This window comes from Lygodium microphyllum, chromosome 10 (assembly GCF_053477565.2).
Source record: "Lygodium microphyllum isolate KBCC chromosome 10, Lygodium_microphyllum_v1.1.10, whole genome shotgun sequence".
In the NCBI taxonomy this organism is placed as follows: Eukaryota; Viridiplantae; Streptophyta; class Polypodiopsida; order Schizaeales; family Lygodiaceae; genus Lygodium; species Lygodium microphyllum.
In genome coordinates this window covers 144,553,978-144,571,030 of record NC_141144.1, presented here as the reverse complement: position 1 = coordinate 144,571,030, position 17,053 = coordinate 144,553,978, and the positions used below count along the sequence as shown (strand labels likewise).

Here is a 17,053-nt window from a genome sequence, read left to right as displayed (position 1 = left end):
AAAAGAAAAAAGAGGAGAGAGAAAGATGAGAAATAGATTATTGAGTATCGCACATCAATTTTGGTTTGTCGTATGCAATAGTATTTGCCTCGAAACGACCTAGCGTTCCGTGAAGAACGCCAGTAATATTTACACACAACTGAAGAGACGGACCTTTTGTGGTGATCCGTTCGCTGCCTCGAAATGGCTTAGCGTCAAGTGAAGAACGCTAGTAATATTTACACACAACAGAAGGGACAGACCTTTTGCGCTGACACGTGGCAAGGGGAAGGGATAAATAGTCTCTGCAAAATATCAGCACTGCCCCTCCTTCTCTCCTAAGGCTATCGAGCCGGAGCTGGCACCGTCGCTTGTGCCACACCAGGTAAGGACATGGTCGGAGCTTATGCTTCTCTCGAGTCCCTTGCTCTTATGTCAATTTGCTCCGTCCTGTTCTTCTTGTCTTGCATGTTTAACAGGCAAAAATGGCGCCTGCGCCAATTCATCCAATCCCTGTCTCTACATTTGAAAGGGATGCCAGCCTATGCTTCATGCCGTAAAATTACTTATGTTGTGCTCCGCAGGGCCAACAAGAGTAGGCAGTGCTTGCTGATGATGAAGCCATAAACTGGAACTTTGGCGGGCAGCCGTTTTGCTGTGCACACTCACAGATACAACAGGGAAAGGGATGGCGCTCATGGGGTCTCGTTCTTTGATTTGGGGAGTGCAGCAAACCTCTGCATCGACTTCGTCTTCGGAGGCAGCATTCCACAACTCTTACAGCACATGCTCTTTTGGACACAGATCAAATAGCGTCCCCCAGAGGTCGGTTTCTCGGTCTTTGGCAGCATTCTGCAACTCTCATAGCACATACTCTTCTGTATACGTGTCCTACAGCCTCCTCCAGAAGTCAGTTTCTTGCTCTTTTGAATTATTATCATTTCTCACACTTCCTCTTAGAGAAAGTAGCTTCATGAGGTGGAAATTTTAGTTGTTACAGTATATCCATGTTGCCTGGTTATTGGATCACAACCTCGAAGCTCCTTCTAATCCAATGCATACAATTGAATCACTACAGCTTATTCATTTGCACAATGTTGCTCTCGAGAGTGACCCTTCAACCAATACCAAAGTTAACTCTTATAAGTATTCAGATTCAGCCACCAGCAGTTGAAACAACAAACCACCCCCATGCCACTGTTTATCCTTAGTTAACTGTTCCTGATAGCTGGTAAAGTTGCTATGATGGAAGTATTGTCCTGAAGCTTCTTAGGCATGTTTTATGAGGCAGAGAATGACAGTACAGGCACAGCCCAGAGGTTCTTGGTGGCTATTTCTGTAGGGCCAGATCAGTTCATGACAAACATATATTAAGTATTCTACAGATGTGTTAATCTGACCATAGTAGGCACAGACAATGCCAGTTTATGCAAATTCGAATGTTGTTAGCCGTGCAAACTTTAAAGCTTCAACTTGGTCAGTGTATGATCCTTTGCTTACAGCTATCGTCTTATCCATTGCTTATATCCAGTCTGCTTGTCATATTCATTCACGATTGCAGTTTTGAATCAGGAGTGTACCATGCTTGTAAGCTGACTTGGTGTTCGACTCATTTGCACCTCTTTTATTGGGTTTTAGACACAGTAAGGATTGCACCTCAGGATGGCCCTGGTTGTGTAACAGGGCTCTGCAAACTGAGTAAATGCTTGAATCCACTGCTCCACCGGTGAGGTGACTGCATCGGTTTTCAAACGTCAACTGTCCATGATGATTTTTATATGGGTCAGCACCCATGGCACAATTGCTTCCATCAGGAATGTGACAGGCCAGCCATGGAATAAATAATGCTGTCCCAGTACTAAGCACACAAAAGTTAAGCCAGCCTGGTGCAAACTGTCACAAATGCTCACTGTATTAGGCACAAGGTTCTTGATGGGAGTTGGGTTGTTCTAATTTCTATTAGTCTGTCAGGGTTATCAATGTACTAATTGACTAAATATTTCAAGACTCATTGCAGTTGTGTACAGTGTTTTAAGACGAGTCTGTACAGTAGTCCAGTTTTGTGTTATTTGGAAGTCCCAGAACAGGGCAGTGACTTCAATGCAGGTGTATGTACAGTTGGGGATGAGCATGAATACAGTATTTTCCACTAATTAAATTTAGAGGTTTCTGATGGAATTTATTCTCTGTTTATTCAATGCAAAGCTTTTTTATGATACCACTGCATTTGGAACTATTGTCTCATCAGATCACACTCTGCTGCTCTGCACATGGGCATTTGGTTTATCTGTACTTATGCTTTCAATATTTATGATGAAGACTGCAGTGTTTTTCTCTATGTGCTTTATAACTATTGTTGCATCAGGCTGCAGTCTGCTGCTCTGCACATGGGCATGTGACATTTGGTTTATCTGTGCATCTGCTGTCAATATTTATGGTGAAGGCTGCATGTCTTTTTTTTTTTCTTTTGGTGCTGTATTTGTCACCATTTTGACCTTTAGTCTATCAGATGCATCTCTTTTCAACATTATGTGTGAAGGTTGCAGTGTTTTTTCTTTTGGTGTTGCAGTTTCATCAATTAAATCATATTTTACTGGTGTGCATGATGTCCAGCAGCAGATTAATGGAGAGAGCAGCTATTGGTTCATCAGCTGGAGAATTCTTGGCTGGAAAGTCCTGTAAATCAAATTTCTCTGCTTCACAATCAAAAAGAAAGAGTTCAAATTTTAGATTGCAAGTGAAGGCTGATGCAGTAAGTCTTTTTGGCACATCCTATGGAGGGCCATTTTTGGCAAAGCTTGTGCCTAATGTCTCAATTAGGGTGTCTAGTATTGGTTATCCTTGCACTGCATTACTCACTATAATTTGCTCAACTTCCATATCATTCTTTGCATTGTTTGTTGGTATTATTAACACCCATGCAGCTGTATGCAAATTGTGGACCACTTGCAGATTCTTCGAAACCTCCTTAGTGTGTGAAACCTTAGGCTGGTGTAGAAGTGACAAGAAAACAATTTAAAGCTGGAGTGACTTTTATGAAGTCCAAGCATCTCTGAGTGGCAGTGAAATTTTGTTAGAGCACTTCATGAGCAGCCGAACAGATAATAAGATGGAAAATGAGTTTCTCATAACCATGCCAAGAACAATAGATTTATTGCAACCATATGGCAAAAGAATTATCAGCCATATTCTTGTTTTCCTGCTGTAGGAGTATTTATGGCCTTCTGGATTTTTACACACACTTTGTGGCTCATAGGGCTTCTGCACAGCTTAGACAAGTTCATGACATGTGTCGGAAGCTTTCTTCAAGCTGAAAATTTGGTATCTTTATTTTTAGATGCTGTATTGATCAAGGCCAATTATTAAGGAAATTGAGCAATAGTGACTTTCTTGTCACAACATTTAATGGGGATCAACATATATATTTATATATTAAAAATATGTACAACCTTACAAAAGGCAGTCAGGCTTTAATAGAGCTTTCAAGTTTAGACAAAACTGATTTCCACCCAGGCCTTTTGCCTTTAACTTTTAACTGACTACGTGCCCATCTAAAAACCTATCAAGCTTGTTAGCCGGATCTGATTGAATCCAAGGTTTGCCAGCAAAAATATGCTTATTTCTGCCTTCCCATATCGTCTGAAGTGCTGCACTTCTTACTACCCACCATACTTCATAGGCTGTTCAAGACACCCGGTCCTTTTGACCTAGAAGAGCTGTCTTCCATGAGATGACATCATGCAGTTGTGCATGTACCATCCAGTCTTAAATAACCAAAGTTTATGAACACACTTACAAGCCCAGAAAAGATGGAATACATTTTCTTCAAAGCCTTTGCAGTGGGGACAATACTTATCCAACTGCTTCCAGTCACAAATCTTGTCCCTCATAGGAAGTCTCACCATTAACACTCAGCAAAGCAGGAGACTGAACTGAGAGGATCGAGTTGCTTTCCAGGAGTACATTACCTGATTTCTTAATTTTCTGATAGAGAGAGTATGATAAGTCTTTTTCCTGAGACCATGTACTGTAATAATCCAATTTTCTTTAGGAGACCGAAGCTTTTAGTTTTAGTCACTGCAAAATTATTCACAGTAAAGTGATTCCAGGAGAAAGCTAACTGAAACCTGGTGGAGGTCGGCCAGCCACCTTTGATCTTTGAGAAAATCAATGCCAGCCATTCCTGCTCTTTCCTTGAGAGAGAGAACCGTCGTTGAGCTTCATTTCAATAGGGATCCAATACAGATTGCATGGGTGCCAGAGGTCTGCCCAAATAGAAACACCCTTACTAAAAAGTTTGAAAATTTTTCTGGTACGTTACCAGTAGAGCTCTCTATTGTCTCCAGTTGCTGCAGCAGGAAACCACACTGACACATTTAAAGAAGAATTGCTCATCAGTGGTAGTCCACTTCATCTGAGATAGTAGATTCTTCCATGCATCAACCATTGATTGGGCCGTCTCAGAAACTTTAATCCTTGGTTTGTCCTTTATAAATAAAATCCTATGATACCACTCTAGGCCTGTCCACACTTTTTTCTTGATTGGGGCATTAACAATTCATTTCCTCAAATGGACAGCCCATGGCTGAGAGGAAAATTGAGGCTTTAGCATTGGACTTATGCTTGAGGAAGTACACCCACATGTATCTTGAATGATCATCCACTATCAAAAAGAAGTATGACATGTCGTTCAAGACGGCAGTGGATGTTGGTCCATAAAGATCAATGTGAATCAGTCTAAGAGGTGTCTTAGCCCTATGTGTAGACTACTGAGGGAATGGGGTACGGTGCTACTTCCCAAGTTGACATGCTTTATAGACATCTCGAGCTGCCTTCAGGCGAGGAAGGCCCTCAACTATCTCACGGCGAGACAACTCATAAAGAGAGTCATAGCCAAGATGCCCTAGGTGGAAATGCCAAAGACGCTCATTGTTCGTAGGCTCCCAAGATGTAGCTAATGCCTGGAAGCGATGGAACACATAGTCCTCGATTGTCGGCTCAGTGAGAAAATGGGTCATGTGGTATAGACTATTAGGCTGTGCCTTACTGTGAGTAATCACTAAACTAGTTTGAGAGTCAAGGACCTTGATTGTGGTCGTTGTAAATAAAACTGCTGGCCTCAACAGGCAAAGTTACTAAATAGATAACAAGTTCACCCCAAGCTGAGGAACATAGTATACATTGTCCAATGAAGCTAGATCCAGACCCTTGTCAGTGGCAAAACAGATGCAACATTGAGTTTGCATTTTGACCGAGGAGTTGTTTTCTACGCGGACCCACTTAGCTGCAGGGTCTCGGGTAAGGAAGATGTCCTCTTATGTGATGTATAGCTTCACTATCCACAATCCAAACAGATGCTGATGTGCTTGGCTGTGACAAGCGGGTCTCTGCTGTAACCTCATCAGGAGGCAACTCATAGATATGGATGAGACTTGCATCGGATGTCTCTATGGAGACGATGTGGGCCTCTGCAGACCAGTTAGACAAGCCCTCTAGAGTTGAGAACGTTGTTGACTAAGATGGTTGATTGGTGGCAGTGAGAGTTTGATCTTTCCACTGCCCCTTGCCATCACCTTGCCTCCCCTGATGGGGGTTGCTTGACTGAGGGGCAGGGTGTGTGACTTGGGTTTTGGTGTCATGCTTCTTGCCTTTGATTGACACTCGTCATCAAAATGTCTAACCTTTTGAGAATGTGACAATACCTATTCTTCTTAGGTACATTTTGCCACTAAGGTTTGAGTTGAGACCAGGAGTTTTCTTGTGATTCCCTTGCTTGATTTTGATTTTGATTTGAAGTTTGATTTTGTTTACCCTTCCCTTGGTGCCCCTTCTGAGAATGAGCAATAAGAGCTCTCTTTGAGGGATTATTCATATTAAACTGATTGAACAGCCGTGTATAATACAATAGCTGACACTTAAATTCATAGAATGTGGGCAAGTTGGATAGAGAAACCACTTGCTACACAAAATTAAAGTATTTATGTGGCAACTTGTTAAGAAACAATGTGTCGTGATCGATCCCGGTCAGAGATTTTGAAGTTTTGAAACTCATGATTAAGATTTACTTCATGGGTCCTATCAGGAGCCGCATAGCGGTCAGTCAAGTGTGCCGATCGTTTTGACGCTAAATTAAAATATTGAAGCCAAGAATGAAACTCAGGTAATAAGCCCTGCATCAGCTCGACAATAGCGAAAGCATTCCTAGCCTTCCATGAGCAAACGATCTCGTATGGAACAAGTGCAGGATTAGGTTGGGGTTTCAACCCCTGCATAAGATCCCATAGCTTTTGTGATTCAAGGACATGTCTCATCAAGTTCAACCAAGTTGTAAAGCTTGACCTGTTAAAATGAGTCTTGTCATTGATTGTATGCTTGGTGGAAGATGAGGTAGAACCATGAGGTGTCAGGAATGTGGGGTAAGATGGATGTGGAGGATAAGATGGTTGGTGGTGGAGGTGTTTGATAAGGAGGAGAAGGGAGAAGAGGTGGGTAGGCAAAAATAGGCTGTGGGTGTCCAATGAGTGTGGATTGATACGGAGGCACTGGAACATGAATGTTTCTGTAAGGTGCCAGTGGAGGTAGAGGTGGAGGCAATGGGATATGCAAGCCCTATCCAAATGTCGGTTGGGACACAACATAATGACTGGAGGGTCCACTAGGTAATGCCATGGAGGCAAACTGTGGCATCAATTGATCCACGCTTCGGAGAAACTGGGGGGGAATACCCAAGTTGCAATGATTCCGAAAGTGTGTGAGGAAAAGGTGGAACACCATCCGGTTGAGGAAGAGAAGAGGTCCTAATGGCTGTGCTTAAGATTGAAGAATCCCCAGGATGGTGAATGAAAACACATGTGATCCTACATGAGATGCAACATGTGATGTACTTAATGGAGGTTGGAAGGATGTGGCAATGGAATAAGAGGGTGGGATGGGAGGGAGATTAAATGGATTTGTGATAGGTGTAGATGTGGGAAATAATGTGGGTTCCTTTTGTCCATTAAATGCATTAAATTAAAATGATGATGATAAAGATGCATCTACTTTATTTTGACCTTTGAAAAATAAAATTGTTTGAAGGAAAAGATGGAGGAGTACTCACAGTTTCTTGCTTCAACTGCTTACCTAGTCTTGAGTTCATAAAGAAATATTTGTCTTTCTCATTACTCATAAACTAGAAATTGTTTTGGATACGTCCTTCATCATGAAAATCATCCAATAGGAGAAGGGGAGTCATCATTAACAGAATCTAAAATGATAGACATACCTGGCACTAGAGAGAATAAGTATGAAGGCTATGGAGTGTACTCTATGCTAGTTTCCACATGCGGATGGCCTGTCCTAAGTGGAGATTCCACCCTTCTTGCACGGTTAGTAGATCTGTGCACCGAATCTAAAGGGTGAAATTCAGACTTACCTTCTATTTGTTGCTAGGCTTTATGCATTAAAATGAGATCGTAGTTAGTTGCAGTGATCTCGTAAGATCGTGGAACTCCATGATAGTCCAATGTCTATTCGGCCATGTCGGGAGCTTGTGAAGCAAGTTGTGAGGCCCACTCCAGCTCGTTGCTTAATGGATTTAGCTCGGATGTGAGAAGTGGTGCGGAAGTAGTGTTCGTAGTCATCTGCCCTTTTGTTGTTCTTGCTGCTTGTGTAGAGCTTTCAGATCAAGGCCTAGGTTTCTCTCAGAGAACTCCGCTCTGACACCATGTGAAAAAAAATACCCTAACATAGAAACACAAATAACACCATACAACAAAGCACAGACTGATAGAAGAACACAGTTAGGGTTAGGGTAACTCAGAGACAATGAACAAAGAGAATGAATGAAGTGATATGACTAATGAATATACAATGCTCATGTAGCAAACACACTATGCGGTGAATGAATACTAAACCTCGAAGTCCTGTATCTTAAGGTTTAGGGTAGGGGTAATGAGTTGGAGAGTGTGTCATACTCCGAACGGATCCCGAATCGTAGCAAGACAGCCTTCGAGTGTCAAACAATAGTAAATGCAGCATGTGTGTAGTTGGACTTGATGCAGACAGCAGTCTAGAGAGAGAGTGCTGTAAATGCAGGCTGGGGGAGAGAGAAAATCTGCAAACGCAAGCTGAGATTATAGCGATAGCTGGAGGAGAGAAAAAACTGCAAAATGCAGTAGGGAGGAGAGAGAAAACCGCAGCGACAGCTGAGGAGAGAGAAAATTGGCTAGGGCAGCAGCTAGGGCCTGCAAATGCAGCAGTATGCTGACATGACAGGCTGTAGAATAGTTGGATGGGTGGACAGCAGCAATCGCCTGGCTGGAAACAGTAGGAAAATGATGATGGAGGGCTGGAATCAGGTGCGAGATGAGTGAAGATTGCAATGGACAGCTTGGACTGCGATGTCCTCTGCGAACAGGGTGTGGGCAGCAAGGTGAAAACACTTGAAACCTGCAAAAACGAGATTAAGACTGATTGGAGGGCAGCATACCTATTCATAGAAAGTTTGGGCCCTCCCAAGTGGGTTTGTGCTTATGGGATACAGACACTCTCTAGGAATGCATTTATTTTAAATAAACAAGGTTTTTTTCTTAGTTAAGCATGTTTTGGGGTTGTTTAAGTGAAGCTAATGCATTTTTAGCTCAATAGGCCCCACACTTAGCCTTTCTCTTTTTAGGCTTCAGTTGCATTCTTACATACTCATTACATTGCATCTCGCTTTGCTTGCTTTTATTTTATTTTCAGTTTTGTTTTTTGAAGCATCTCACTACTCACATCTATGCTTGTAGATTTTGATATCTTTTGCACGGTTTTGTATGTTAGTGTAAGGCTAACATGCATGCTTGCACCAATCCTTTATGAGATGGAGATAGGAGATGCTGCTGTTTCTTTCATGGTTTCGTCCACTTGGAGTTTTTCTTTTCTATCAGCATGGAGGTTTTCCCTCCTGCTGCGGATCATGCAGCATCTCTCTTGATGCTATCATGGCGGTGACTTCTATCCTTGTTCTTCTAGTAGGGATGCTTCATCATTTTCATCCACATGGCTCTTGGCACCATATGAAGACTGACATCCTTAGGCTTCTCTTCCTTCTTCGGTATTGACATCTAGGTTGAGAGGGGTTTCTACCCTTCTTGGTATTCTATTGGTTTTGGCACTTGTCTTCGATATTGGCCTTTTCCCCTTGTGGTACCTTCCCCTATGCATTGCATGATTTCATCATCTTTGTACTAGGGAACGTGGGCAAGTGAATAATTTTCCCATGAGGGACATTGGCCAAGTGGCACTTGCTGCATGAGCATTCTTCAACATGTAGCATATTATGCATCCCATTGTGCAAAGCACAACTAGACGGATCCTAAGTTGTTTCCACTGGTAGATTATACAACCATGCTTTTTCACATGATACTTTATTACCTTTCCTAGTCATCAACATCCTCGAGTGGTTGGGCTGTTTTGTGATGTGTTGGGTGTACCATCCCTACTCCCATTTTCTAGCTCATTGTTACTTAATCCGCTGCGACTCCTAAAATTAACTTTTTGAAAAGCAGCCTCCCCCCAAGTGCACCCAAAAAAAGAAAGAAGAAAAGTTAAATGGGGTTTCATCTGCCATTATAGGGCTTGGTAGGCCATTGGGTAGCTAATGAGTGCCCTTTGTTCAATGCCGTGCCCTCTTTAGGGTGACTACTTGGACTCTCTTGGTAAGATAACCATCGCCTTTGTAGTCTTGGTAGGTCACTGGGTAGCTGACGTGTACTTGAGAGGGGGTGTTGAGCTACAACACACTTTACAGCTGATTATCATTTTTAAACAGCCCCAAAACGCGCTTAATTAGTGAAAAACACAAATTTGGTGCATGGTTCGAGAGAGTTTTAGTGGTCCCCCAAAACCCCTCTTTTTTGGGGCCACCCTTCAATATCTTTAAATAGATTGGCTGCCCACCATTCAGCCTAATCCTTTGGTGCAGGTTTCTCACTCTATCTTGCAAATTTCAGCCATTAGCCACCTATCATCTGCTGTCCACATTACGGACTGCATCCCATCACTATCCAGCCCTAAGTGGCCTGCTTTCAGCCATCGCCTTGCTGTTTGGAGGTCTCCATCTACTGCATCATCATGGCACCTGATCAGCCTGCGTTTTCAGCATTTGATGCCAGGCAATAGGTTGTTGCCATATCTCTCACTAGGCAACTATTGCAGAATCTACATTTTGTTTGTCCAACCGGCCGTCTACGTCAGCAAACACCCGTCCTGTTGTCGGCTCAGTTTCGTGATACTCTGGTGATTAGAGTTTGGTGTTTCTTGCACTCCAACACTCCTACTGGTGGTCATAGCGCTTAGGATCCATCTCGGGTGGATGTCACTCTTTGACATTGCATTGCTCTACCCTTGGGCATTTTGTACACTCTTACATTCATTTACAGCATTCATTCACTTAAGAGTTTCTTCTCTCTGTGTTTTTCTTTGCGTTTGAGTTTTTGCATTTGGCGTTTTGCGTTTTGCTTGTCTCTGTTTGAGTCTTTGTGTTTTAGTCTTGGTTGTACATGTTGTGTTTCCTTAGTGCAAACCCTAGCATATCTTCACAACTTCATCTAGCTAAAATCTCACACTCCATGGGAGGCAGTGAACGGAGTCCCCATGGCAACCCACAAAATAGGAGATAGTCCAATCTCTTTCCTTTGTAGAGCCAACAAGAACTTTGAAAAACTCTTTTCCAATGAATTTATATTGAACAAAGGTACATTTAGTTTGGAAGGCAATGTAAAACCACCTGGGAAAATCATCCTCTGTGGGGATTTTTCCCATAAAGAAATGTGAAAATCCCAGCTGTAGCGTAGTCATAATAGCAATTACATAATGAATCCATAGAAAGAGAGACTTGAGCCTCATGAATCTTCTTACCTTCCCACGCAGCACCTGCTTGCTGGTATTTGCAACTTCACTAAGGTCTGCATCATGAACAGGGCATGTCACTTGCTCTGGGTAGGACTCAGCCTCCATAGCCGCATCATTCTCTGCTCTAAGAACTTTACCCCAGTCTTGGATTTCCCCCAAAGTCTCTGGTGGCCTCTTCCCCAGCCAGGGGTGGGGAGGGACACATAGTACAGACCACAGGGACAGGTAAAGTCCTTCCTGTTTGAACTCCCACTCCTGCCAAAAAGTCTAGAGCTTCATGCCAGAACATTATGTTGTCATGTACATCGCCTTGAGGTGCTTGAGTGATACCTTCTTCTGTGTAAACTTACGTGAACTTGCTTTCAGGTGTTGTACGTGGTTGTGTGCATTATGGTTGTTAGTTTTGTAATTGTAGTTGCACAGATTGTTCTTGAAAAATGAAAAGCATTGTAATTGATTGAGCTTGGATCTGGCAGTGTATTCAGAGTGCAATTAGGGCAAATATCTTATCTGGTTTTTTGATTGATACTAAGATAGAGATGAATCCTACCATTTCCCCAAAAGTGAGAATCGATTTGATTGTGGGCTTATGTAGGACTTCTATAGTGTTCTGGGGGTATCCAAGAATGCAAGTAAATCAGAGATCAAAACTGGTATGGTTTCCATCTACATGCATTTTGGGTGTAACCAAATGCTCTAACTGTGACTCCAACAAATCTTTGACTTGATTTTAATATGTGATTTGTTGATTTTCTGTGCAGCTTACAGGAGCCTAGCAAGACAATATCATCCGGATGTCAACAAGTATGGTTTGACCAGCATTTGGTTGCAGTTGGATAGATAGAGAGCAGCTGCCTTGCAGAGTAGAGTAGTCTAGATTGTTTTTCTGATGTTTGGGTTGTCTTGCTAGTAGGCCAGTTGTGAATCTGTATTTCCTTGAATGGGAATAATTATCCTTGAACGGCTGGCTGTTCTTGGTCATTCAGTTGGTTTGTAGTTTGGTATTTGGACTCTACTGTGGGATAATCGTCTCTCTTATTCTCACCTTTTGCAGTATAAATCAATGTTTGAAGCACGATGTTAAAAGATACATCAATTTATCTTGTTTCATGTTTTCCTATTATATTCGAACCCAACAGAAAGAATTACATACTTAAGTTTCATCACTTCATTGCGTAAAGAACAGAAATAGCACAGAGTACACAGAGAAATCTGAGAACAGTTTGCTCAAGAAATTGCATTGCATTGCGTATCATACAGATTACATTGTATTGATTACATCATGTGGTTACATCCTACTCAATCGGCAGATTGTTACGGACACGACTGAATATACACGACTCTTGACTCCCATTAGTACATCACTCTGGAATCTTCGGCATTTGGTCCACCCGCTGTCCAGTGCCCAACAGCCAGATGTTGAAACACAACAATCTTTGAGTCTAGAATGACCAAACACAGCAATGTCAAGCCTGGCAACAATCTCTGTGTAGGGTGGATGATGTTGACTGCTGTTTGGAGCAGCAGAATGCTGAAAAGATGAGGGAGCAGCTGATTGAAGATTAAAACCCACCAAATGAAGGTCCTTCTAAATGTCAGGTGGCAGCAGCTGGAGTGTGCATGAATGCTGATGATGAAAAATGCTGCAGCTCGCAGCCCTCTAAGAGCAAATGCAGTAGCTGAGAATGTTTAGAACAATGGGAAGACCAGGTAGGTCCTCTAGGCAGCCCAAGTAGCAGTGGGGGAAAGCTGGCAGGAGGGGAGGCACTATGGCTGTGCAATTGTAGCATCAAGATATTCATCAAATCCTTTGCACCTGAAGCCCCCTTTTATTGCAATGTGCCAATCTATTTGTAACACTTACCTTTGTGGCACCTTTCTTGCACTTATGTGCTGCTATGATATCTCAAAGGGCATCTGTAACAACTGTGTCTGTTTGTCCCTGGTACTAGTACACTACCTCCAACCCTGTGATCAGTCTCATATAAGATGATACGATCCTCGTCAGTATCTCTAATGCGCGAAGGTTACCTTTTCTGCATGTGAATGTTACTTACTCAAGCAATGAACTTCATCCAATGTTAGGACATCTTCCTTTTCAAGGGCTGGTCAATGTTAGTCAAAAGTAATATTATGAGTGCATTATTAATATGCTTGCATGTGTGACTGCTATTCTGACAAGTAGTCTTTTAGACTTGCTGCAGAGTTCTCCATTCCTTCCACTCTTCCATCAATTTTGGTAGAAGCTCTATCTTATTTGAACTTCTCACTGATATTGTAGCTTCATGGTGCTTGTCTTGGACAGCTGACAATCTGTGTGTACGTGTGCATCTGGAACGATCCTTGTCAACCTCTTGGAGGCTATGCTTTGCACCTAAAATCTGTTATTAGCATAGCACAATCTAGATGTAACACTTTTTAATTGCTTGCACTTACTATGTTGAAGTTTGGATCATACCAGAGAAAATCGTGATTCATCCATTTTTGCTTGTGCCTTATGCCTATGCTGTTTCAGGTACAGGTTCTTTGGTAATCCAAGATTGTACTACTTTGGTTAAGAGTACAAGTCTTTGGTGATCCAAGATTGTACTACTTTAGTTAAGAGAAATTTGACAATGCAAGATAGTTTCTTTCATGTGATGAATTACATGTCTGCAGAATCCAGTCTATTTTATAATACATTTTTCATAGCTTTACCTTATTAGTGAGGCATGGAAAACTATTGTATGATGTTCTTTTTTGTCTGTTTCTGGAAGTCATAATCATGCTCTTTTTCCAGAGAACCAGGAGCTGAGGCAAAGTTCAAAGAAATAAGCAATGCCTATGAGGTATAGACTTGATCTGAATGAGACATGTATGTAACATCTGTTTTGATTATCCAGTTTGCTTGATATTTCTACGCTTGCTAATAGAAGACGGGCTTCACCCTTTTATCGCTTTCCGTATACTAGAAAGCCCTAACACTTGGTAAAAGTTGTTGATTACACTGAATGCCCTGAAATGCATCTGACTGTGGAGTCTGGACATGCATGGACCTGTATTTTCTTGATGCGTTAACTTTACTGACTTTTGGAAATTATTTCACAGGTGCTATCTGATGATGAGAAGCGCTCAATATATGACCAGTATGGTGAAGCTGGTCTGAAAGGTGCTGCTGGTGCTGGAGCGGTAATACTCTTCCAAGTTCTTGCTTCTCATCATCACTGCATATTGGCTTGCAGTCTAATGCTGACCTTTTTACTTTTTACAGGGCTTCTCAAATCCATTTGATCTCTTTGAAACGTTCTTTGGGGGAATGGGTATGGGGGGTATGGGTATGGGGGGCATGGGTGGCCGATCAGCTCGGACCAGGCCTGTTCAGGGTGCTGATGAACAGTATGATTTGCAATTGGATTTCAAGGATGCTATTTTTGGAACAACAAAGGATCTTGAGATCTCGCGGTTAGAAATGTGCAATACTTGTGAAGGATCTGGTACAAAGCCGGGAACCTCACCAAAGAAATGCAGCAAGTGTGGGGGCCAAGGCCAAGTTGTGTCAACTGCCAACACTCCTTTAGGACAGTTCAGGCAGATTTCTACTTGTCCTTCCTGTGGAGGAGCTGGCGAGTCAACAACACCATGCACCTCATGTAGGGGTGATGGCCGTGTGAGATCAAAAAAGAGTATTACTTTGAAAGTTCCTGCAGGAGTTGATTCAGGCAGCCGGCTCCGTGTGCGTTCAGAAGGAAATGCCGGCAAACGAGGTGGTCCTCCCGGTGATCTGTATGTCTTCATCTCCGTTCGAGCTGATCCACACTTGACACGGGATGGGAATAATATTTTAGCTACCTGTAAAGTCTCTTACATTGATGCTATCTTGGGCACAACAGTTAAAGTGCATACTGTAGATGGCTTGACAGATTTGAAGGTTCCGGCTGGCACACAACCAGGAACTACTCTAGTGATGTCCAAGAAAGGTGCTCCCCTATTAGGAAAGCCAAATGTTCGAGGTGATCAGCTGGTTCGTGTACAAGTAGAGATTCCGAGGAATATCAGTGGTAGTGAGAGGAAGCTAGTTGAACAGTTAGCTGAACTCAAACATGTCAGACCTGCCAATGCTGCAAGGTAATGTTCTTACATTATCTACATGCACAAGCTGTCAATGTCTGTCCACTTCTAACTTCTTCAGACAGAACCTCACATCTTCCTAACTGGCTGATATGGTGATTGGCGCAGGGTCTAATGCGTGCAGTATTCCTGTGAAGCAGGCAGCAAAAGTTATGAACCCACAAGTAGGATTCACATAATTCTACCTAATGAATTTTTAGAACTCAGACTCTAAATTTTGTAAGCCCATAGGCAAAGTATAATTACTGTCATTTGAAGGTCTGGTCCTGTCAAAAACACTCTGGTTTGCAGTATGCCTATTGAATATTAGAGTATTTAACATCATTTAAGATTTTATTTATGTAATGCTTGGAGCTGTTTAAGCTGTAGAATTCTGCAGTGGCTCCCAATACAAAATTCTTGCAACTCTTATCTTGTTTGGCCCATGTTGCTGTAGAACTCTGTAGCGGCTCCAAATGCACAACTTTTAGAATTCTTATCTCGTTTGACCCATCTATTTTGAATTATGTTGCAATCTGACAGCAACAAACATATTGTGAACAAAACGTCTGTGGCCAGGAATAAGAACTTCAATGACTATTCTAATATTGGGAATAATAGCTGATGTGCAAATCAGTGCGAGTGGTATCATCCTCAATACAATATCTTCACCCATGTCTCTTGCTCGGGTTGTTTCTTTGTTATTATAAGTGTTGCAAAATATCCAAGGTTCAGGTCCTATGAAACAAGTGTTGCAAAATATCGAAGGTTTGATATCATAATGTGTTGAAACAGCTTCCAGTTGTAGGGTTTGTTTTGGTGCTATTGATTGAACGAGACTACAATATCTTCACCCTTGCCTCTTGCTTGATTGTTTCTTTGTTATTACAAGTGTTGCAAAACAGTGAAGGTTTGGTTGGTATCATAATGTATTGAAACAGCTTCCAATTGTAGGGTTTGTTGGTGCTGTTGATTGAATGACACTACATTCAAGTCCTATGAAACCCTCTTATCTGAGCTAGTCCAAAACTTTCAAGGGCAGTATTGCCAACACTGCAATTTGGGACAGAAGTTGCAGACCTGCTCCACTTTGTAATTTGGGACAGAAGTTGCTGCAAGCCTGTTGGTCATCCCTTGGTTGCTTTTGCAATGAGCACTTACCCCCTCTTCTTCATGATTAATACCTTCGCAAAAGTGGGACAAATAGATGGTCTAAAGTACAAGATAAGCAGCTGGTTGGGCATGGTTTTGCTGATATATTGTCCTACTTTTTGCCAATAAATGAGGCCTACATTAACTCCTGTTTTATGTATTTGGGTGTAGCAAAACATTGAATTGAATACTTGGCACGTTCACAAATTAGGCAAAAATATATGGCCCTTGTGTCCTTTGAGCTCTTCTTTAATCATACGTATTTGACCTCTTGGTGTAAGATATTATTGGCCTTGTTTTCTTTGAGCTCTTAATTAATCAGGCAAATTGAAAGAAATATGAGGAGTGTAAACATATAGCGCATGTTTCTCTAAAGTAAAGTTTTGTCGGAAAGTTGAACAGCTAAAATCTGTGTCTAAAGTATCTAAATGCCTTACTGATAGGCTAACAGTCTCCCATGTGTACATCTGTGATGCTAATCACCATGCAGTTACAACCTACCAAATAGTCGAACTTTGTAGGAGTATTACGCGTAGCAACAATCCCATTATCATCATTACCTTTGTTAAAGTCCTCATGCTTTTACTGCCTTGGTTTTGTGAATGCAAAACATGTTTCTCTTCAAGACATCCCTTTGTTGTCCACATTCTATGCACTAAATTGTTATTAGACATGTCGGGGCACAAAGCTTGTAAATGTGGAGGATTCCATAATTTCTCTTGCTTTTGCCTCTTCAAAAGATGTTAAACTTGATAAGGGCTTGGCACTCCACCTTCAAAGACTAGACTACCCAAGTTGCCTTAAAGTTGAAACGTTGTCGTCTTCTATTGTTGTTGTTGCTTGCAAAAAAGGCAAGTTACATGCAAGACTCTTGGTAGTGTGGATCCCAATATGGGATAATCTCAGGTGGAGATTTAGGATATGTAAGGTTTTGGTAGTCTTCAAAATCCCATGGTCAATA

General features: G+C 41.9%; 1 protein-coding gene across 5 annotated transcripts; it reads left to right on the top strand.

The window, feature by feature from the left end:
• Positions 1-209: 209 nt before the first annotated feature.
• On the top strand, positions 210-16,299 carry LOC148030652 (chaperone protein dnaJ A7A, chloroplastic-like). Of its 5 annotated transcripts, XM_087686999.1 has the most exons (10): positions 210-364; positions 564-804; positions 2,593-2,731; positions 11,450-11,507; positions 11,616-11,658; positions 13,634-13,682; positions 13,942-14,022; positions 14,105-14,958; positions 15,070-15,125; positions 15,895-16,299. In XM_087686999.1, exons 2-9 carry the CDS (start codon positions 668-670, stop codon positions 15,074-15,076), a joined length of 1,368 nt encoding a protein of 455 aa, XP_087543125.1. In that variant the 5' UTR covers positions 210-364; positions 564-667; the 3' UTR covers positions 15,077-15,125; positions 15,895-16,299. The 5 variants fall into 5 exon arrangements, with proteins under 5 accessions (XP_087543125.1, XP_087543128.1, XP_087543127.1 ...); XM_087687002.1 differs by lacking the exon at positions 15,895-16,299 and having other exon boundaries at positions 2,599-2,731; positions 15,070-15,370; XM_087687000.1 differs by lacking the exon at positions 15,895-16,299 and having other exon boundaries at positions 211-364; positions 2,596-2,731; positions 15,070-15,370.
• Positions 16,300-17,053: the final 754 nt, after the last annotated feature.